Below are 23,385 nucleotides of genomic sequence, written 5' to 3'. Positions count from 1 at the left end.
TTCTAATTTGTTCGTAAGGTTTCAACCTATTGCTTCTTTTCAGTTAGACTTGGTATTATATCTCACGTTCAGTTCTATTCTAATAGCAGCTGGAAATTATTTAATCTACCATCACTACATTTAAAAATAAGTTCTCTTATGCATCGGCGTGGGCAACTTGGATCATGCTTTTCCTGTTGCCTAACAGGAGCAAAATTGTTTATTTAGTTATGCTTCTAATGGGTGATTGATGTGTTTTCTTTTTTTAGTTCAGAGTTTCCTGCAATTTAAAAAAGTCCCTGTCCCTAATGTCTATGATGGAAATAACATTTAATGGGACCAGGTGACGATTTCATTTTTGCTCTTCTAGAAAAAAATACCTGTTTCTGGATATATAAATAGGGATGAAAACTTACAAACAATATCCTTTTGAAGTTTCTTGAGTAACTATTCTGCACTTTGGAGTCCAAACCTTCAACTCAGTCCCAGTCACTCCACTACCCACTTGCTGCCTGGCCATCCTTGCCAAGGACCTCTTAGATGTCAAATTTACCCCGCCTCTCTTCCAGCATTGGTTGAATATTTAGCATCCTGATTTTGTTTTACTTGTTCTTGCATAAAAAGCAGACAAATTCCCTGAACCAGTTGCTGCTCGTTCTTTAGGGACGATGGACAGGAATGTATTGGGTAGCAAGGGAATTCCACCAGAGGATAGCTATTTAGTGAAGACAATTTACCTGACAGTTCGCTGTAAGGGTCAGTTCCTTGATGTTATTACCAAGCATTGGACTTTCAAAACCACACGCATGATCCTGCGTTCACCACAGTTTTTCTTATTCCTTGTTTTGGAGAATGACTGGCTTTATTGCTTAGAGGATGATCCGTCCATATGGTGGCTCCTTATGATGACTGGGAGTGGGTTCAAAGCCCTGAAGCAGCTAATGAGTGATGGACCATTGGTCACATCCTCAGCCCTGCCCTAGCCTAGTCTCAGCCGTATTAACTAAGGGATGTCAGTGTTGAGGAAGAAAAGTAACAGCTGGGAGTACTTCTCACCCTGGGTCTTTGGGCGTTGAACACTCTGGTCTGAGGATGGTGATGTCTTCAGTGCTGCTCTAGGTGAAAGCCATAGGTTGTTAATTGCACCCTATTTATCAGTGTGGCTGCCCTCACACAGCATAAGCAAGCAGTGAAGCTGCCTATCTCCTCACCCCCTCTGCCTGCTAGAGGCATTTTTCTCAATATATCCAAATACCACAGGTTTTTTTAGGTGGTTTTAAACACACTCATCTCTCACGAATTTTATGTGTGAATTTCTAAAGATTGTCATTTAATGTAAACTAAATCGACTCTGTTACCATCTTCTATTCAGGCAACACTTTTTTCCCCCTTACATTGACAAGATGAAGCCTTCATCTAAGGAAAAAGTTTTGTTTTGTTTTTCTTAAAGCAGGAAAAAAGACATAGAAACATCAATAACAAAATAATCCTCAAAGCTTACTTTTCTACTACTTTAACTGGGACCAGCTGTCAAGTGTTTTCAGTGTTGAGGCATCTGAAAATTTTTGGCTGAAAGACACTAAGATCAAAAAGATGATGGTATGTTCTGTTGGGAAGTATTAGCCCCAATTCTTTCTAAAACAGTCAAGCTGGAGGACACAGAGGGCTTTGCGATGTGTGTTTTGCTTTGCTGCTTCTCTTGGTTCACTATTTGGATCCCCAAGGGGATCTTCATAGGAGCCTCGTGATTGCTTTGCAGGAGCAAAATTGGCTTTTCGATGAGTTGGAAGCTTCACTGGCGCCTGCTCTTTGATGTAGGGGAGAGGATCCATACGTGAAGGGCACCAATAGTGCTTCTTAAATCCCAGGTTTTAAGTATCTTCAAACAGTAACTGTATGTTTTAAGGAGGTAGCTATCTGAGAGTCAGCACGCACTGTGGCTGTGTACACGAGCTCTGGAGAGCCATATTGCTGGAGTTCAGGTCCTCTCCCCATCCCCTCCCTAGCTGCGTGACCTTGGGCACGCAGTGCTTTCTCTCTCAGTGTCCTCTGTAAAACGGGGCAAATGCTAGTTCCATCCTCACAGGGCAAGCGCCTGCGAGGATTACAAGTTGTTACATATAGAGCATGTTAAATCTCAGTAAACATGTTATCATTAATAATAGTTTAGAAATAGAACCACTTCATTATTCCAGTTTGCAGAATTCCTCAAAGTCAAAATCAGCTCCGGGGCTCGTTCAACCAGTGGTCGCTAGCAATCAGTGAAATTAAAATCTCATTAAAAGGAACACAGGAAGTCATGATTAACTGGGCGTTATTTGGAGGTTTCAGTATTCCCTGGGTGGCTTAGTTGCAGAATGCTCTTTGATTGTGAAAACATCAGGATCTCAGCCAGCTGGGGTTTACCTCTGCCGTGCCCTTCCCAGGACCTGATTAGAAGTTCAGTGATCATCTCCTTAATGATCTGTTCTACTAAATGACTGGACAGTCATGAACAAAATACACCAGTAAGAAAGAGAAATATTATTTACCTTTTGCCTCAGGATTAGCATGTCATATTTTTCTCATGCATGCTCTGCTGCCGTAGAAATTTCTATGAAGAGTGACGTTATCACAGAGTTTACAAAGGCTGCAGTCTGTACGACCTTTCTCTTCTCACAGTTGGCTAATCTAAGTCTGTTAACCCTCTTCTTCACGTCCTAAAAGTATAGGATTATGATAAGCCCGGGGAAAGGAAAGGGAACAGAGGGCTTGTAGTAAAACTACAGTGAGGCTGGGAACTGCATTGTCTTTGCTTGCGGCCCCATGCCCGCCGTGCCCCCCTTCCCCCCCCCCCGCCCCCAACCCCATTCTTTTGAACCTGGAATCGACTTTCATTGCATCTCGCAGCATTTCATTCGATTTCTTCCAGTGGGTAGGAAAAGCCAGGCCTGCCCAGAGTGAATGAGATCTTGCTGCCTTAAACAGCCCCGGAATAAGTAGCACAGACCTGTTCTCCGAGGCTGCACACACAGTATTGTTTGCTGTTTTCACTGCTGCCAAACATTCTTCTGATTTTTTTATTCCTTAGTGCATTATTGATGATCATCCCCAAGTCAGCATCTCTTTTCTGGCTCCTCTTCTGTATTTTGACTGCCTGTGACTCCTCTGAGTCCTCGGTCTCATTACGGCACTCAGCGTGAGCCCCCGCTCGCGTCCTCTGACAAACGCAAAGGCAATCGGAAGTCTTATTTATATGGATAGTAAGCTACCTGCACTTCATGACCTCACAGTGTTCCTTTCTTGTCTGTTCCCTTGCCAAAAGTGTTTTGTTCGTCTCCCTCCAGTTTTTGTTCCCCAAATCAATGTGATATCTCTTCGGCTTATTTTTTACCTGCTATCTGTCATAAAAGTCTAAATCCATTTGTTGTGCTCAGGTAGCTAAGGTTGAAAGACAGCAAGTTGATCTCTTCTCTCTTTATTGGGGACAGGATGGAAATCTGAAATTCAGTTCGTTTTATTATGTTTCATGTACGTGCAAGGAACTTGTGACGGCTGACCCCTTTATAAAGGTATAACATCTCTGAAAGGTTGATAATCTTCTCCTTGAGAAGTTCCAATATCATTGCAAGGACTGAAGCAAAAACTTCCGTCGTTGTTTCCCAGATTGCTTTGGGTTGCTGTTTTTAAGCATAAGAATGATTTAGTCCCCCTTCAGTCCTTAGAGACCCAGCACATCCTTCCTGCGGGCTGTCTTACTTCCCCTGGCATTCTTTCAAATAATTTCTGATAACAGCAACAAAAAGTATCTTTTTGATAATTATCTCTACTGGGGTTGGCATTAAAAGCAATGTTCCTGAAGCATACATTTAAGATTATCTCTGCTTTCTCCACCCCAAACAGGGTTGGAATGTCTCATATATCAGTGTATTGTGCAAGCAGGCAGTGCTGGCTGTGCACATTATAACTGGTGAATTCCAGTCTAGAGAAATATTAGTGGTTTAAAGATTTAGAAAGGCCGTGATTATGGACTCTGTGATTTAAGTGTCTGGCATACTCTGTATTTTCTTTCTTCCCCCAAATACTGCATTTTATTTAATGAATAAGACAGAAGTTCAGGCCCATTATAACAATTTTCAATATAAGGTTGTTTTGAAGCTGTTGGATTTTTACGATATTTTCTTTTTAAAAGTACCTTCTTAGGGATTATAGTAGGTGCTGAACAAATGTCTTGATACCCCAAAGCATGCAATTTAATATTTATTATTGATAATAGTAATGCACTTGTGGAGTCGTTGAGGCTATGTGTTACTATTTAGACAGCCACTGTTCCCCCTAAATTAATGTCATTTATCCACCAAGAATTCAGTAAGGCTGCTGGTTTCATTAAGATGCGCTACCATGGGAGGGAAGCTCAAGGGGGAGGGGATATGGGGATATCTGTATACATATAACTGATTCACTTTGTTATACAGCAGAAACTAACACACCATTGTAAAGCAATTATGCTCTAATAAAGATGTTAAAAAACAAAAAAGGATGCACTACCATGTCATAAAGTTGTAACTGGTGTGCTATGAAAATGGGTAATGAAGAAGGATCAGAACGTCCTTCTGATGGTAGTCAATCTCAGATGTAGGATAAACAACTTCCTCCCAGTCTTGAATGATGTACAGCAATCCTGCCTGAAGAAGAAAGGCCTGGATGCCCCTTCTCACATCAGGACACGCTGTAAGCTGCTTTTCCACTGACACCTTTATTCATACAGTATTGTGGTAAAACAAACAAATGTACAAACAAAAAATTCCGAACTTCTTCCACCGAAGATTTCTTTTCCCACTCCTGTTTATTTTTTATCTGTTTATAATGATAGCTCTTACTTCTCCATTACCCTGGTGGTAAGAGAACAATATCAGGAAAGAAAAATGAATTCCCTCATAGGGGGTTTCTTATCTGTCCAATTAGGGCAGCTAACATAGCGAGATACGGTGATTTCTCAATTAATGAATCGTCTGGAGGAAAAAAGCTCCTCTACGTAAGATTAGTTGCGTTAAAACCCACATCCCTTGCACACAGGCATCTTAGAATATATGAGGCAGAGCTGCCTGCGTGAGAGTACTAAAGTCGGGTATTTTAATGCCCACTTCAATTTCTCTTAACCCAGACAGTGTACTTTATTTATGAACCTCTTTCGCAGTCTATGTGAGAACATCAGTTTCCATGAGCAGTAAATGTGAACACTGCTGTACATGTATAAAGCTTTTCATTTAAAAATGCATTAAAAAGTTGACATATTTAATGATATTTTCAGTTCTAATCAGCGTGTATCACATGCCTGTTAAAATATTTTTCCTTTTACAAAGCCAAACCCAAAGTTTGTATTTCTCCAGACTTTCATAAATAATGAGTGAGTACAGTTAACATCGTTATTACCTGGTGTCATGTTTAAAACCTTGTTCCTACAAGATGAAGTCCACACTCCTTGGTGGACCAGGCGTAGACGACTGGCCCCTGCCAGCTCCTCACCTGTGTCTCCCCTCGTCCCTCAGCCCAGGCTCGCTCCGGGGCACTGGACCACTGCAGTTCGGCGCTCAGCCTTGCTGTGCTCCCTCCCGCCTCTCACGTGCTCTTCCTCTGCCTGGAATGCTCCCGGTCACCTGGCAAACTCCTCCTCTTCTTTCAAGTATCACCTCTTCCTAGAATCCTGCCCAGAACTCTCCAGGCAGTTGGCCTCTGTGCCGTCCTTGCTCTGTATTCCTCCCCGGCCAGCAGCACTCATGTAGCCATTCCTTTATGAATCTGCCCATACACTAAGCAAGGCAAGGTCTGCATTACTCTAGTCTGTACCTCCCCCAAATCTAGCAGGAACACCAGCTTGGGGCACACACTTTTGTAAGAATGAGTTTACTAGCAGTGCTTATGGTATACAGGCTGGAACACACACCTGCTTTTAAAAAGTCTCGGATTTTAATAGGCAGTAACTTGAATGTTCTCATCCCCAGCTTCTCACACTCCGTGCCCTCCCCCCGCAGCCTTTGCCCTACAACACAGAGGAGCTGAGTTCTCAATAGCCTGTCTCCTCGTGAGCTACTTTCTGATGATGAAATATACATCTGAAGGATCTTTGAGTTAGTACTACTGCTCCCCCCTCCCCCCTCGAGACTCTGGAGGGTTGAAAACAGCAGAAATTAGAGTCCAGAAGGCTCTGAGCTTTCAAGTTGGGATGGGAGCAGGCGCAGGAAAGTGGGAGAACATAGTCCAAGTCGCGTATTATGGTTCAGGGAGAGGAGACCTCTGGGCATTAGGCTACATATCTAGCATAATTAGAAGGTGGGATAAGTGTGAGCTGTCATACCCAGCCTCCAGCATCTGGGAGACCTAATTTAGGAGGCAGGGACGGGGATGTCTCAAGTTCAGTGTACTATAATCAGAAGGTACACTTGAGGGCTTCCCTGGTGGCGCAGTGGTTGAGAGTCTGCCTGCCGTTGCAGGGGACATGGGTTCGTGCCCCGGTCCGGGAGGATCCCACATGCCGCGGAGCGGCTGGGCCCGTGAGCCATGGCCACTGAGCCTGCGCATCCGGAGCCTGTGCTCTGCAACAGGAGAGGCCACAACAGTGAGAGGCCCGCGTACCGCAAAAAAAAAAAAAAAAAAAAAAGGTACACTTGAATGCCTGAACTCCTTATAGGTTTGGTGAAATTTCGGGAACACAGAGGCTTTACCCCTTCCTTCCACAATAAAGGAGAATAATTCCATCTCCACTCATTTCTGATTACCTAACATTTCCTTACTGTGAAATCTGTCCTATCCATAATGAGAAATCAAGGCTCAGATTTAACTGCAGATTCCTAGAAGAGTTAACATGTTATCTTTGAAAAAAATTACGCCACTAGTTTATTTTCATTCATCCCATCATTAGTTATGTGCACCTTCTTTGAGGCAGACCCTGTGCTGGGTATTGGGTGTACAACAGTGAGCTAAACAGACCTTGTCTCTCTCTCTCCATGCCTCCTTGGCCTTTGCCACTTGGGGAGAGGGAAGAGTTTGTTAAGCACCTAATAAGGTCGAAGAGGTGACTTCTGTGGGATGAGATGGTCATGTACAGTGGAAGGGGGAAGGTCTGATACAACAAGCTTTTATAACTTCATCCTGATCAGCTCTGCTTATCTTCTTCATCTTTGTGGGGGGAAAATATCAGCTTCTGAAAAAATACTTTCTAATCATGGCAACCAGGCACTTTCCAATCTTTCCTTTGTTCATTCGTTTAGTGCCTGCTGGGCACTAGGCCCAGTGCCGGGTACTGACTGGAGATCTACAGGTGATTTGACAGTGTCTGCTTTCAGGGAGCCTCAGTCTAGCTCCCTTGTAATAAGTAGGGTGACCATGTCCTTTATTTTTTAGGCTATGGCCTAACCTAGAGTGAAGACCCAGTCAACCCATGAATTGCTTTGATTTCTTATTATTAAAGAAGAAAATTATTCAACCTTGCTCTGTACCTTTCACTGGCTACTAAACCCTTACGTTAAATGCTTTGGAACATACCACAAGTATGTTTTTGTCTTAGTTTGTCCTTAGTTAATACTTGCTGGGTTACAAGTCTTCCCTCCACAGTGGCTGTGAGATTGTCATCAGAATCCCAGAGTATGTTTTGCCTTCGTGCTTTATACACACGTAGTCTTGTTAATATTTCCAGAATGTGCTCCTGGGTGTAAGACTCTTCTCTTGGAATCCAGACATCTAGATAATTCAGTAAAACCTTTTTGCTGTAGACCTGGAAAGGCTTTTCTTGATGCCTCCAGAAATCAAAGTTGGATGAATTTCCGGTGTCTTCTGCCTTCCATGGTATGATCATTTCCTTCTTTCCTTTAATTCAACTCAGACTTACGACCTACACATTTAAAAAAATCCCTAGTGGAAGAGGGCTGAGGTTTCTGCACTGTACAGGAAGCTCTAGATTTTCCAAGACGTGGGCTGGTACTGCCTGCGCTCTGTCTGATACCTGTATAAATGCTTTTTATTCATTTACTGGATGATCTAGAAGAAGATCTGATAGACACTCTGCATATCTTACCTCTCAGATGAAGAAATGCCTATGGTTCCTCAACAAAGGCTTTTGATTCTTTTTAGAAAAAGCCTTCCTTCGACTTAACCCGGAAAAGCCACACTTGTATTTGTGGAACTCCTAAATACTTTCATTGTCAGAAAGTGGCTGTAACACAACTTCACTAAATATGTACAATTTAAAACTACAGTGAGATTTCACTACACATTAATTAGAATGGCTAAAATTAAAATGACCGATCATACTAAGTGTTGACAAGTGTGTAAGAAATTGGATCTCTCATCTGCTGGTGGGAGTACAGAAGTGGCACAATCACCTTCCGCAACATTTTGGCAACCGCTTTAAAAGTTAAACATATATCTACCATGTGATTTAGCCTTTCTACTCCTAGGTGTCTGCCCAAGTGAAAGGAGAAAGTATGTCTCTACAAAGACTTGTATTTGAATGTTGATGACGGCTTTATTTGTAACAGCAAACCCTGGAAACAGTCCTAATGTTCATCAAGAAGTGAATGCATAAACAAACTTCCATATACTCATACAATGGAATACTTCTTAGCAATAAAAAGGAAAGAACTTTTGATACCGCTGCAACATGGACGGATTTCAAAATAATGATGATTATTTCATAACAAAATGAGTACATACTCTAAGACTCCACTGGAATGAAATTTTAGAAAATGCAAACAGCGCGTTTACCGTGACAGAAAACAGAATAGTGGTTTCCTGGAGAGAATCAAAAGAGGGGAAGGTGGGGAGAATCATAAAGGGTCTGAGGAAGTTTTGGAGTGTGACGAACATGTTCGTTATCCTGCTTGTGGTGATAGTTTTACTGGCGTATACATGTGTCAAAACTTACCACGTTGTACTCTTTAAATATGTGCAGTTTATTGTATGTCAGTTATACTTCAGCAAGGCTGTTATAAAGAGAAACAAAAGGCCCCACCTCCAAGCTGCCTGCGTTAGTGTAAGAAAAGATGGTAGTAAGCATTTGGAACAGTGATTATTAAGGTTATAAAGGACATGACCCCATAAGAATCTGGTAAAAGGTAAACACCCTTTCTCCAGTAATGTAGTCACAAAATTTTGCCTACAGTTTAGAGGGGTCCACGACTAAAAGCCCCAGCTTAAGACACCTATCGAATTCTTCCTATTTTTGGAAGAACTAAAGCACTTCTCAACAACTGTGTCTCCTAAGCAATAATCCTCTTTTCTTTTCCAAAGCAAATAAATTAATTCTTACCTTCATCTCGGATGAATGCTGGGTACTCTTGGCAAGCACGACTGTAAAGTTTAGCCGTTCTTCACGGTTAACTATAAATGTACTGGCACGTTACCTCCACCAGCTGAATGAGGCTGCAGTTTCATTGATGGTACCATTTCATTGCTTTCAAAATGAACGATAATAACATAATGCTTATTGGACACTTCATTACCATGCTGTTGTCCAGTTCAGAAAACTCTACCTTAGGCACAGTAAAGGAAATTCAGGATAAAAATGCCAATTTTATTATTATATTTTAGAGGACACGTTGAATGCCAGCCACTTGAGCTATTCCATACTGTTTCAGACTTTCCCATTACGCCAAGATAATAGTAACAAACTGGAATTTGCCCAAACCTCAAGGAGGACGGCAAGGGTATTTCTGTTTCTTTTATATCCTGTAATCCCTTCCTGCTATATGTAAGTAACACTAATACTCAGCTCTGTTTAAAATTTTGACCTCAAAGGTTGCTTGCTTACAGTACCTGTAACATTCCTAAAATCTCTTCCAACTACTGCTTTTTCTCTTCATCCAGGATCCTGATTCTGAGCTAAATGCAAAGAAAAATGTCGTATGACACACTGATTTCCCCCCTTTCCTTGAACATTTTATTTATCGTTTGTACCGTCTTAAAATTTCGTGAATGAAAACGCCTTCTAAGGTGATTTTACCGTGTCTGTCCGTGCGTGGAGTCTTAAGGTTTCCCAGGGAAAAGACTCAGAGGCATAGGTGTGCATGCAGGTGGTTTTTCGAGGAGTGCTTTCATGATTGACATCTGTGAGGGCGTAAAGGAAGTAGAATTTTGCAGATGGAGGAATTAAAACTAGGATTCAACCACAGCCAAAGCCTCCGCTAATCCCATGAGGAGCTTTGGATCTGAGCTGACTCTTGCGATTGTCCTGCCTCGAGGCACCAGGGCCTTTTCTGCTGTCGTGGGCAGTCACTGATGCGGGCAGTGTCAAAGAGGGGCGAGGCTGAGGGGCGAGGCTGAGAGTCATGAGCCACCAATAACCCCCGCAGATAGGAGGACAGTTGCCTCATTCCTAACGAGAAGATCTGGACAGCACAAAATAGTATTCACTCTGTTCTGCACGGGCACTGCGTGGACCCACCTGGGAATCGTTCCTCCAGGAGTGCTTGGTCTCATTTCCTGGGGGAGAGCTGTAACAGGGAAGGTTAGTGGTGTGACTTTTAGTCCCCACTGTGGCAGCTGGTCTTGAGGTCACAGTGATACTCACCACGTCCATCCTCTACTACCCACTGTAGATTTTCTTTGTCTGGGGACCCCCTATGCTAGTCTGGCTGGTTTACCTGGAGAGTGACCTAGACTCTCCTCTCTGGAAAAAATGAATGCAAAACGGCCAATCTTGGTGGTTCCTTGTAGATGAAATGGGGTGGAGGTAGCAGAGATGAAAAGAAGTAAACCGTTGCACATCTGTATTAATGGCAAAACTGTAGGAAATTGCGGATGGCTTAGACGTAACAGATGACAGAAATAGGTCAAGATAAATCCTGGGTTCCAGTTCAAGATGTTGACACAGGAGGATCCTGAACTCACCTCCTCCCCACAGACACACTGAATCTGTAGCCACCTGTGGAACAATTTCCGCTGAAAGAAACCCCCAAATTAGCTGAGCGACTGCTTCGTATCAGGCAAATGAGAAAAATCCACATTGAAATGGGTAGAAGGGGTGGAGACACAATTTTGCCATGACCCACATTGGGAGGGGACTGAACTCCAAGCTTCTCCCTGAGGAGCAGAGGGTTTGAACCCCACACCTGGCACCCCAGATTTTAAGACCCGCTCCTGAGAGATGAGCCCCCAGACCATCTAGCTTTGAAAGGCTGGTGTCTGCAAGACACACAAGACTATAGTGGACTGAGAAACAGTTGTCAGAGGGCTTACGGGACTCACCGTGGCTACAGCCAGGGCCCAGCATGTGATAATGGATGTTAACTAGACCCCTTGTGGCGATGATTTCATAATATATACATACATCGAAATAATACCTTGTACACCTGAAGCTAATATAGTACTATATGTCAATTATATCTCAATTTTTTTAAAGATGGCTAATCTTTATTATAGTTGATTTACAATCTTGTGTTAATTTTTGCTGTACAGCAAAGTGATTCAGTTAAACATATATATAAACATTCGTTTTATATTCTTTTCCATCACGGTTTATCACAGGATGTTGAGTATAGTTCCCTGTGCTATATAGTACAACCTTGTTGTTTATCCATTCTATATACAATAGTTTGCATCTGTTAATCCCAAACTCCCGGTCTATCCCTCTCCCACTCCACCCCCCATCCCTTGGCAACCACAAGTCTGTTTTCTATATCTGTGAGTCTGTTTGTTTTGTAGATAGGTTCATTTGCGCCATATTTTAGTTTCCACGTATAAGTAATATCATATGGTATTTGTCTTTCTCATTCTGACTGACTTAGTGTGACAGTCTCTAAGTCCATCCATGTTGCTGCAAATGGCATTATTTCATTCTTTTTTTTAGATTTTCATTGGCGTATAGTTGATTTACAATGTTGTGTTAGTTTCAGGTGTATAGCAAAGTCAATCAGTTATACATATATCCACTTTTTCTTTTTAGATTCTTTTCCCATATAGGCCATTATAGAATATTGAGTAGAGCTCCCTGTGCTCTACAGCAGGTTCTTATTAGTTATCTATTTTATATATAGTAGTTTGTGTATGTCAGTCCCAATCTCCCAATTTATCACTCCCTCCCCTTATCCCCTGGTAACTATAAGTTTGTTTTCTACATCCGTGTCTCTACTTCTGTTTTGTAAATAAGTTCATTTGTACCTTTTTTTTTTTTAGATTTCACGTATAAGTGATATCATATATTTGTCTTTCTGTGTCTGACTCAACTTCACTCAGTATGACAATCTCTGGGTCCATCCATGTTGCTGCAAATGGCATTATTTTGTTCTTTTTTATGGCTGAGTAGTATTCCGTTGTATATATGTACCATATCTTCTTTATCCATTCATCTGTCAATGGACATTTGTTTCCATGTCTTGGCTCTTGAGAATAGTGCTGCAATGAACATAGGGGTGCATGTATCTTTTTGAATTACAGTTTTGTCCAGATATGTGCCCAGGAGTGGGATTGCTGGATCATTTGGTAGTTCTATTCTTAGTTTTTCAAGGACCCTCCATACCGTTTTCCATAGTGGCTGCACCAGCTTACATTCCCACCAACGGTGTGGGAAGGTTCCCTTTTCTCCACACCCTCTCCAGCATTTGTTATCTGTAGACTTTGATGATGGCCATTCTGACTGCTGTGAGGTGGTACTTCACTGTAGTTTTGATTTGCATTTCTCTAATAATTAGTGATTGAGCATCTTTTCATGTGCCTGTTAACAACCAGTCTTCAAAGTCATGGTTGCCTAGGATACTCGGTATTCATTTGAGATGAGCCAAGAGTTAATTGATTTGCTTTGGGAAAATAAACTAGATTATTTCAGGAGACACATTTGTAGAACTACTTCTAAGATATGAATAATTCTTCTATAAAAGGATATTAACCTGGGGTTTTTAGAATCTTAGAACCCTCTATATTGACACTATGTGGCAGGCAGTAGCAACATAGCAGTGAACAGACAGAGTTCCTGGACTCATCGAAGCTTATGTGCCTCGTGCGGGGATAAGTGAAAAGCCATATCCAAAACGTCATAAATATATAGCATGTCTGGTGATGATAAGTGCTATGAAAAAACTTCTGGGTAAAGAAGTAGAGAGTGCAGCTGTGCAGGGGTGTTGATAGGGTGGCCAGAGACATGTGAGCAGCAACTTGGAAGGGAGAGCCATGGAGAAGCAGCGTTTCTGGCAGAGGGAATGGCAGGTACAGAGGGTCTCCGGTGGAAGCCTGCTTTGAACACTCAAGGAGCAGCACAGAGGCTATTGTGGCTGGAGTAGGGGCAGCCAGAAAGAATGGTGAGGGATGAGGTCAGACATGGACCAGGAGACTTGCTCATTGTAGAGACTGTGGTTTTTAGTCTGAGCTGCACCGCTGGCAGGGGGCTTTGAAAAGAGAAGTCACGTGGTCTTATTATATGTTAGAAGGCTCATCGGACTGCTGGGTGGAGGCCAGACTTGAGGGACTGGGATGGGAGCAGGGAGACGATAGGTGATTGTACGAATCTCGACAGGATGATGGTGGCTATACTTGTGTCGTAGCAGTGGAGGTGGTGAGAAATCGTCAGTTTCTGTGTATGTGGATATATGTCACACACACATATATGTCAAAGGTAAACCTTTTGCAGAGGTGGGTAAGATTTTGCCTGGGTTATCAAAGAGTTTAGTGGGGAAATCAGGTCTATAACAGATAATTTCAGCACACAGTGGTAGAGGTGTAGAGGAGAATGGGGGTTACAGAACCCTTCCTGGGGAAATTCGGGGTAGGAAATGACAAAAAGTAAACCAGGGAGGTAGGACCATAGAGAGTCTGTTGGACCACATTAAGAACTTGAGCTTTATCCCAGAGTTGATGGGAACAGTTAAACAGTATTACCTAAGGAGGCAACACGTTCCAATTTATGACTTAAATTCTCCAGGTAACTCAGGTGTGAGAAACAGGGCTCTTGAGAAGTTTAGACTGAAAGCAAGGAAACCGGTTAAGATTCACAGTTGTCCAGGGTAGAGGCAATAAGCTAATGTTTATTATGTACTTGCTATAAATCAAACACTATTCTAAGAACTTTGTTACTAACTTAATCCTCAAAACAACGCTGTCAGGTAGGCACCATTAATATCCACATTTTACAGATGCATAACTTCAAGCACGAAGAGGCTAAGGAAACTTGCCCAAGTTCATGGGCCACACAGCTCTAAGCAGGAGGATTTGAACACAGGCAGTCTGGCTGGAGAATTCAGGCTGTTGCACACTGTGCTACACTGCATCTCCTGAAGATAAGCGCCAGAGATTAGGGGGAAATAAAAGGGCAAATCTCTTTTATTTTGTCCCAAACTGAATTGTTAATTAGCCCTAATTTTGCATTAGTGTTATAGCAGTATCCATAAGAAACTCACTCTCCTAGCCTCTCCTTTTCTCCTTACTTAGAGCTTGGATTCTCTTTTGGCACCCATGTCTCTTTCTTCGCAATTTCATGCTGCCTTTCTGCACCAATGCAACCTACAGGGTGTGTCTTTGAGTAAAACACATTGTGACATTATCGTCGTCAGGTAACCCAAGTGTACGCTTTTGTCTCACCTTAGAATTTCTTACTAGGGGAATACATCAGCCTTGGGGTTCATTTGGTGTGCTTTTCCCCACAGCTTTTGTTTGAGAAGAGCTCAAATTAAATTCAGTCACCTCCATGAGAACATCAGTACTATATGAGATTGTTGTGAAATACGCTGGTGCGTAGGGAGAAAAGTGTATCTTTTGAATGATCACTCAGAATACAAACACAAACTGTAAATAGTCATTATCTAAATGTTACTTTTCCTAAGTGTCAAAATGTGCAGAATTGGAGTAGTACAGGGAGATTGTAGAGAAAACAGTGTCTGGAGAATGCCTGACTTAGTTTGCCAGAGAAATGTCGCCTCTGCTGCCTGGCCTCTGGTAGCTTACCCCTGGGAGACTCTTTATTTCCTTCTCTGTTTAGATTCAGGAGGGTATTGAGCATCAGCGTCTTTTTCCATGTGGTTGTTAATGATATTATTACAGCTTCATAAAGGGCAGTACTTACTGTACATTAGGCCAAATGTTATCCAAAAGAGCAAACAGAGACTTCCAGCCCTGACAGAGATTCAAGCCTGAAGTGTGATGCAGGGACACAAAAATAGCAAGAAACAGGGCTTCCCTGGTGGCGCAGTGGTTGAGAGTCCGCCTGCCGATGCAGGAGACACGGGTTCGTGCCCCGGTCCGGGAGGATCCCACATGCCGCGGAGTGGCTGGGCTGTGAGCCATGGCCGCTGAGCCTGCGCGTCCGGAGCCTGTGCTCCGCAAAGGAAGAGGCCACAACAGTGAGAGGCCTGCGTACCGAAAAAAAAAAAAAAAGCAAGAAATAGATGGCTCACACAAAGGTATCATGTACTCCCAGTGGTAGGGCAAGAGGGCCACAATCCCTGGGGCCTTAGTGAGTGTCACCTGTGTCCTGTGTGGTCAAGAGACAGAGAAAGCACCGAGACCAAAGACAGTGGGCTGTGGAGCACGGAAGGGACAAGTTCAAGGAATAACACAGAGCCTGCATCAGAAACTAGGGGAATGAGGTGTTTTTTTTTTTTTAACATCTTTATTGGAGTATAATTGCTTTAAAATAGTGTGTTAGTTTCTGCTTTACAACAAAGTGAATCAGTTATACATATACATATGTTCCCATATCTCTTCCCTCTTGTGTCTCCCTCCCTCCCACCCTCCCTATCCCACCCCTCTAGGTGGTCACAAACCACCTAGCTGATCTCCCTGTGCCATGTGGCTGCTTCCCACTAGCTATCCACCCTACGTTTGGTAGTGTATATATGTCCATGCCACTCTCTCACTTTGTCACAGCTTACCCTTCCCCCTCCCCATATCCTCAAGTCCATGCTCTAGTAGGTCTGTGTCTTTATTCCCGTCCTACCCTTAGGCTCTTCATGACATTTTTTTCCCTTAGATTCCACATATATGTGTTAGCATACGGTATTTGATTTTCTCCTCTAACTTACTTCACTCTGTATGACAGACTCCAGGTCCATCCACCTCACTACAAATAACTCAATTTCATTTCTTTTTATGGCTGAGTAATATTCCATTGTATATATGTGCCACATCTTCTTTATCCATCTGATGATGGACACTCAAGTTGCTTCCATGTCCTGGCTATTGTAAACAGAGCTGCAATGAACATTTTGGTACATGACTCTTTTTGAATTATGGTTTTCTCAGGGTATATGCTGAGTAGTGGGATTGCTGGGTCGTATGGTAGTTTTATTTGTATTTTTTTAAGGAACCTCCATACTGTTCTCCATAGTGGCTGTACCAATTCACATTCCCACCAACAGTGCAAGAGTGTTCCCTTTTCTCCACACCCTCTCCAGCATTTATTGTTTACAGATTTTTTGATGATGACCATTCTGACCGGTGTGAGATGATATCTCATTGTAGTTTTGATTTGCATTTCTCTAATGATTAATGATGTTGAGCATCTTTCATGTGTTTGTTGACAATCTGTATATTTTCTTTGGAGAAATGTCTGTTTAGGTCTTCTGCCCATTTTTGGATTGGGTTGTTTGTTCTTTTGTTACTGAGCTGCGTGAGCTGCTTGTGAATTTTGGAGATTAATCCTTTGTCAGTTGCATCATTTGCAAATATTTTCTCCCATTCTGAGGGTTGTCTTTTGGTCTTGTTTATGGTTTCCTTTGCTGTGCAAAAGCTTTGAAGTTTCATTAGGTCCCATTTGTTTATTTTTGTTTTTATTTCCATTTCTCTAGGAGGTGGGTCAAAAAGGATCTTGCTGTGATTTATGTCATAGTGTGTTCTGCCTATGTTTTCCTCTAAGAGTTTGATAGTGTCTGGCCTTACATTTAGGTCTTTAATCCATTTTGAGTTTATTTTTGTGTATGGTGTTAGGGAGTGTTCTAATTTCATTCTTTTACATGGAGCAGTCCAGTTTTCCCAGCACCACTTGTTGAAGAGGCTGTCTTTTCTCCACTGTATATTCTTGCCTCCTTTATCAAAGATAAGGTGACCATATGTGCGTGGGTTTATCTCTGGGCTTTCTATCCTGTTCCATTGATCTATCTTTCTGTTTTTGTGCCAGTACCATACTGTCTTGATAACTGTAGCTTTGTAGTATAGTCTGAAGTCAGGGAGCCTGATTCCTCCAGCTCCATTTTTCGTTCTCAAGATTGCTTTGGCTATTTGGGGTCTTTTGTGTTTCCGTACAAATTGTGAAACTTTTTGTTCTAGGTGTAAAAAATGCCAGTGGTAGTTTGATAGAGACTGCATTGAATCTGTAGATTGCTTTGGGTAGTAGAATCATTTTCACAATGTCGGTTCTTACAATCCAAGAATGTGGTATATCTCTCCATCTATTTTTATCATCTTTAATTTCTTTCATCAGTGTCTTATAATTTTCTGTATACAGGTCTTTTGTCTCCTTAGGTAGGTTTAGTCCTAGATATTTTATTCTTTTTGTTGCAGTGGTAAATGGGAGTGTTTTCTTAATTTCACTTTCAGAATTTTCATCATTAGTGTGTAGGAATGCAAGCGATTTCTGTGCATTAATTTTGTATCCTGCAACTTTACCAGATTCATTGATTAGCTCTAGTAGTTTTCTGGTAGCATCCTTAGGATTCCCTATGTATAGTATCATGTCATCTGCAAACAGTGACAGCTTTACTTCTTCTTTTCCAATTTGGATTCCCTTTATTTCTTTTTCTTCTCTGATTGCTGTGGCTAGAACTTCCAAAACTATGTTGAATAAAGGGGAGTGAGTTTTATTTGGGAAAGCCAGGAGGGATCAGAAATGACTTGATGGCCACTGAGTAAGCAGGGTTCAGAAGCCCCATAATATATTTTTGGAAACTAGGGTATCTTAAAACATTAAGCATATACTTGAGGAGCTCTAAAGTAACAGCCAGCCCTTCCTTCTCAGCTCACGTTCTGGGTAAGGAGCGTTTTTATTTTAGAAATCCAGGTGCAGTCAGGAGAAGGGAGGAAACAGTGACACCCATCTTTTTTAATGAGCATTGCTACTAGAAGAGAAGTTAGCATCACCCTGAATTTTATGTGACATCAGTTAAATGAAGGTATTTTGTAGCACTTTATAACAAATTAGAATCAACGAAATTGAAAATAAGCGTAGCACCTGGGATGAGTAATCAGGTAAGTGGCCAGTTTTGCTATTTTTGCTTTGAGCTGAAGACAGAATTTGAATTTCTAATGTCCCCCGAGGTGTAGGGTTCACAGCTGGGGACATGGTTTCTGGGATGACTGTTTAAGATGCCAGCAGGTCATTGTTGCCCTCCAGGCTACAACTTGCTTGTAGCCATGTTCCTTAGAAATTGGCCCTACCACAGATGCGTGTCCACCAGAGAGAGGGTTGTGAATTAGTGTAGGACGCAGCTCTGCTTTGTGTGGAACATTAGAGAGCCGACTGGAAATAGATGACCAGAACAAGGCAGTAAGTCATCCACATTTATGGGGCGACTCTAATGAAAGAACTGAAATTCATGTGAAGACTTTACGGCCACTCGTGAAATCAGCCCAAATCCAAGGAACTATTAGAACACTTTCATGCTTTAAGAAAAGGGTGACTCTGCTCAGTTGCTGCAATTTTCATATAGTCAGAATGCCCTGACACCATCAGTACTGGCTTTAGTGGGCAGGATTTTACAGCAGAGCTTTTCACTCCATGAGCCAGTGTTTCGTGTGTAGACTACTAGATGATTTTAGTATCTGAGATAAGTTCAGGAAACTGTGGAGGAGGCCAAAAGAAGATTGAGGTTGGTGGCCCAGGGTCTGTACATGACATGTGTAAGTTTGCTGCGTGGGCAAAAACGAGGGAGAGAAAAAGATGAGTGGGGGAGACGGTGTTAACAAAAATGAAACTTTGTTACTAAGATTGGAAGTATTAAGAGGGCAACAGATGAAGATAAAATGGTGCTTGTAACTGTGGTTTATGAAGAGAAACAGGCCAGGGCTTCCCCTGGTGGCACAGTGGCTAAGAGTCTGCCTGCCAATGCAGGGGACACGGGTTTGAGCCCTGGTCTGGGAAGATCCCACATTGTTGCAGAGCAACTAAGCCCGTGTGCCACAACTACTGAAGCCCACGCGCCTAGAGCCCGTGCTCTGTAACAAGAGAAGACACCGCAATGAGAAGCCCATGCGCTGCAGTGAAGAGTAGCCCCCGCTCGCTGCAACTAGAGAAAGCCTGCATGCAGCAACAGACCCAATGCAGCCAAAGATAAAATAAATAAAATAAATTTTAAAAATTTAAAAAAAGAGAAACAGGCTATATTGAATATATAATTTTTTTCCCTCCACAGCAGATGGATTAAATGAAACTAATCTGCCGAGAAATTCTTGTGTCTAGGTTGTTTTCAGTCAACCTTAGAGAAAAATAAAATTTGCACAGATTTCTTTCTACTTACAAACTTGCTACTTGAAACACTCTTCTCAAAATATTTATATGTTTACTATTTTCTCCTAAATTGGTTTTCTTTTCCCTTAAAATATTCAGATAACTTTTCAGATGCCTAATTACTGAAGCAGCAGGGGGTTTTCCTCATGAAAAATAAAAATGATGAAGAGGACCTCTCTCCTAATTTCTTCAATAGTAACTTCACTTTCTTTGACCAATAGTACTTACCTGACGTTCAGGTTTGGTCGTGGAAAGAGGAAGGTGTTAAATTTCCATCGGCATCGCCTGTTGAGGATTCTGTTCATAAACAGTACCCAAAGCAAGAAAGGCTGACTTCTCTGTGAGAGCCTCAAATACGTCATGGCGCCACAGAGAGCAGGATGGGGTCTCTGATGAATCTGGCCAATACTAAAAACATAGCTGCACTGTTGAGCTCCAAACGGACAGCCTCTAGTGCTTGACCCTGTTCAGCCAGTTCCTGTGTTGCTCAAGGTGGTACTTCACTGCTTTGACAGATCATCGTGCCCTGAAAGCACTAAAACACATGCCTGAGTCGTAGAGGTTATCCACTGTATTTTGTTGCTTTGATAAAAATGGGTGCAGAGAATTGAGTGAATTTATAGGCACAGGAGTTCGAAATGCTGACCTATTATTTCCAGAGAAATGGGTCGTTGTGATACCCCTCCTCTGTTTTGTACTGCCCTCTCCTGGCTAACAGATCTCTTAATAATGAGTGTTGAGAAAAACCAGGTGGTGGAAACAATGGGGGGCTACTATCATTTCTACTTTCCACTAGAAAGTAATTTCTCATTTTATTGTAGAAAACGTGGGGTCAGTGTATAGTGATTAATTCAGATGTGCTGAAGATGTAGGTTGTGATAGAAAACGTCTTTATGAGAGTAGTTTGGTCATCTGTATGGACTTTGTAATGTCTGTGAAAGAGATGATTTTGCAGGTTATTGCATCATTAGTCAGATTTTCTGAATCATTGATGTGAAAATCCAGTTATTGGAAATAATTTGGACACTTTTTCTCCATGTTTGTATTTTACAGTGGCTGCTAATTTACAGAAGATTGTAGATGATCCCAAAGCTTTAAAAACATTGACATTTAAGTTGGTAAGTGGAAAGTTATGGAACAAAGGTAAATATTTCGCCATGCTGTGCCAATAAGGAATAATATCATGATTAACCTGTCCCGTAATTCTGCTTTGGTTTTGGGGTGGGTGTCCGTTTTTGCATTCGTCATTTACCTGGTCAACATTTGGGAAGATTTTCTGGGGTTTTTTGTTTTGTTTTGTTTTTTAATTGGAATATAGTTGATCTACGGTGTTGTGTTAGTTTCAGGTATACAGCAAAGTGAATCAATTATACATATACATATCTACTTTTTTTTTATTCTTTCCCCATATAGGTCATTACAGGTTATTGAGTAGAGTTCCCTGTGCTACAGAGTAGGTCCTTATCCGTTATCTATTTTATATATAGTAGTGTGTATATGTCAATCCCAATCTCGCAATTTATCCCTCCCCTCCCTTTCCCCCCTGGTAACCATAAGTTTGTTTTCTACATCTGTGACTCTGTTTTGTAAATAAGTTCATTTGTACCCTTTTTTTATTTTTGGATTCCACATATAAGCGGTATCATATGATATTTGTCTTTCTCTGTCTGACTTACATCACTCAGTATGACAATCTCTAGGTCCACCCATGTTGCTGCAAATGGCATTATTTTGTTCTTTTTTATGGCTTGGGAACAGTTTCTGATCATGACTGGAAAGTTCCTCTCCCATGAGCATAGCTTGTTCTTTTACCATCACATCTTCAATAAGAGTAGCCATTTGAGAAGTCTTGAAGTCTGTACCCTTTTGCTTCCAGTTTGTATGGCAACTTGACCATAAAGACAAAATTAAACTGAGTTTGAAGCAGCACTCTTAATAAAGCTTTCCTGAAGCAAAAGCCAAGTGGTTCTAATGTTTAAAAATTGAGGCCGATTGTTGTAGAAATGGTTTACATAATTGGAAGCGATTGTAGAACAGCCCTCTGAAGGCTAGTGAGCAATGACATAACATTTTAACTCCACATTTCAAATCACAGTAACAGGTTCTTGTGGAGAGGAGATAGTCCAGCAGTTTTTCTGCACTAGCAGATTTTAAATTTAAGAACTAGAGTAGCCACAGAGATACAGATACTGAGCATTCTGAGGTCCTTGTGAAACTAAGAGATTGTGATCATGGCCAGAAATGGAGAGAAGTCCAAGTAGTCAAAAGTGACGATTTTCCTGAAGGTTTTTGCAAGCAGGATGTTAAATGACTCATTTTTTAAATTATAAATTATTCTTATCAAGGGCCAGTCTTGAATGCTGCAAGCAATTTAAGATCTAGATGACCAACACTTTGTTTTGCACAACATACGTTGATGGTCTGTTTTACTTCTCGTGAAAATTTAATGGAAAATGTGCATGGCCAGAAAATGCTAAATGATTCGTTACAGCAAATGTTAACCTGGTGCTAATTAACTTTCTGGGTCTTGCTCCTCAACTAAATTCAGAGGGCCAGGCTGAGTGATAAAAGAAAAACACAAAGATTTTCACAGAAAGGATTTAGCTGAAGAAATTCATTTTGTTTTGATAACAAAAGAACATTTTAGTCAGACAAAGAGTGAGAAATTAACAAACTGAAAAATTCATCTTCTAGCTTGGGGCTCCTCTGTCACCTCTATTATGTTTCTAATTCACCTGCATCTTCACAAACATGTTTCACTTATATGAGGATATATGGATGAGAAAGATGACACCCTGTGTCTGCATTTCAAGCCAGTAGTAATGTTTCTTCGGTTTTTTTCTACTGCAAAAAAAGAAGTTACAACATACCACCTCCTGAACATTTTCCCAATTTTGAACATGTAAACCTAGAGATAAGAGATTAAAACTTTTATGCTGGCTTATTCCCATTGTCTCTAAACTCGCCTACCTATAAAATAGGAGTAGCAACCCCAGGCCTTTCATAGTACTGAAGGTTTTGTAGAAACACCCACTATACTGTCCCTGTGAAACTAGTTCCCTGGATTCGCTCTGTTGAGTCTGTCCTTCTCATCCCCATTCTCAGCCCCCTAGCGGGATCCTCTTATCTTCCCAAACTGAGCTTCCTGCCTACAACTTGCCAGCCTCCAGCTCTGTTTACTACACTGGGGCTCTAGCCCGCGTAATTCTTCCTTAATTCCAAAATGCCCCAAATACTCGACTGGCTCTCCACTGTCCTCTTCTGAAACTCAAACCCTGATCATGGCTAAAGGAAGTCCTCCCCGATCAGACTTCCTTTTAGGTCCTGCTCCACCTTTCTTTATCCCCCCATTCACTTCTTCCCCTAGTCCTCTCTCCTCCTATTTTCATCAGCTGACCCTTTGTATGTACTCTTCCCTAAAATACCCTTCTCTCCCAACTTCTCCAGGCCTGCTCGCTGTGTCACCAACACCTAGACACGTTCCAGTTTTCTGCCTTAATTTCACTTCTCCAGCAAGCTTTTTTCTGGCATCCGATCTTGGCCTCGGTGCTCCTCCTGTATTCTCTCCCCGAAAGGTTATATTATATTGAAATTGTGTAGAATCTTATTTGTGTCTCTAATAAGTTCAGAGGCTCCAGGCAGGCAGGGGCTTCTGTTGGATTCCCTGCACGTAGTAGGGACTTGATCATAATTAATAAAATATATCAGAACACAAACCTCATTTAGGAAAATTTCTCTCAAAATGCCTTGGCCTTGCCTGCAGAAATAACAAGAATCACTGCTGTTTCATGTGCATCCACCGTTTGCGGGCCATTGCGTGAGGTGTTTTACCTACTTCAGCTCAGTTAATGTAGTCCTCACGAGCCTCCAAGATGGTGATGTCGTTGGGTCCATTTTATGTCTTGGGAATCAGAGGCTCTGTGAGGTTAACTTGCCCAGGATCAAGCAGTGCAGAAGCTGGGAATTCAACCCTGATCTAGCATCACGGCCCAGAGCTCAACAACTAT

General features: G+C 41.8%; 1 protein-coding gene across 4 annotated transcripts in view; it reads left to right on the top strand.

Annotated features, from left to right (window-relative positions):
• Nucleotides 1-23,385, top strand: part of STK39 (serine/threonine kinase 39) — a 468,977-nt gene that overhangs the window by 436,945 nt on the left and 8,647 nt on the right. For 3 of the 4 annotated variants that reach the window (XM_033423490.2, XM_033423491.2, XM_004267261.3), the window contains exon 17: nt 20,432-20,496. The exons of the other annotated variant lie outside the window; for it this stretch is intronic. In XM_033423490.2, coding sequence (XP_033279381.1) covers nt 20,432-20,496 — 65 coding nt within the window. The remainder of the gene's footprint in view (nt 1-20,431; nt 20,497-23,385) is intronic. 4 annotated transcript variants of the gene reach the window in all.

The sequence above is a fragment of the Orcinus orca genome, chromosome 7, assembly GCF_937001465.1.
Source record: "Orcinus orca chromosome 7, mOrcOrc1.1, whole genome shotgun sequence".
NCBI classification, from domain to species: Eukaryota; Metazoa; Chordata; class Mammalia; order Artiodactyla; family Delphinidae; genus Orcinus; species Orcinus orca.
Note: the sequence above shows the minus strand (reverse complement) of the source record. Positions and strands in the feature narration are given on the sequence as shown.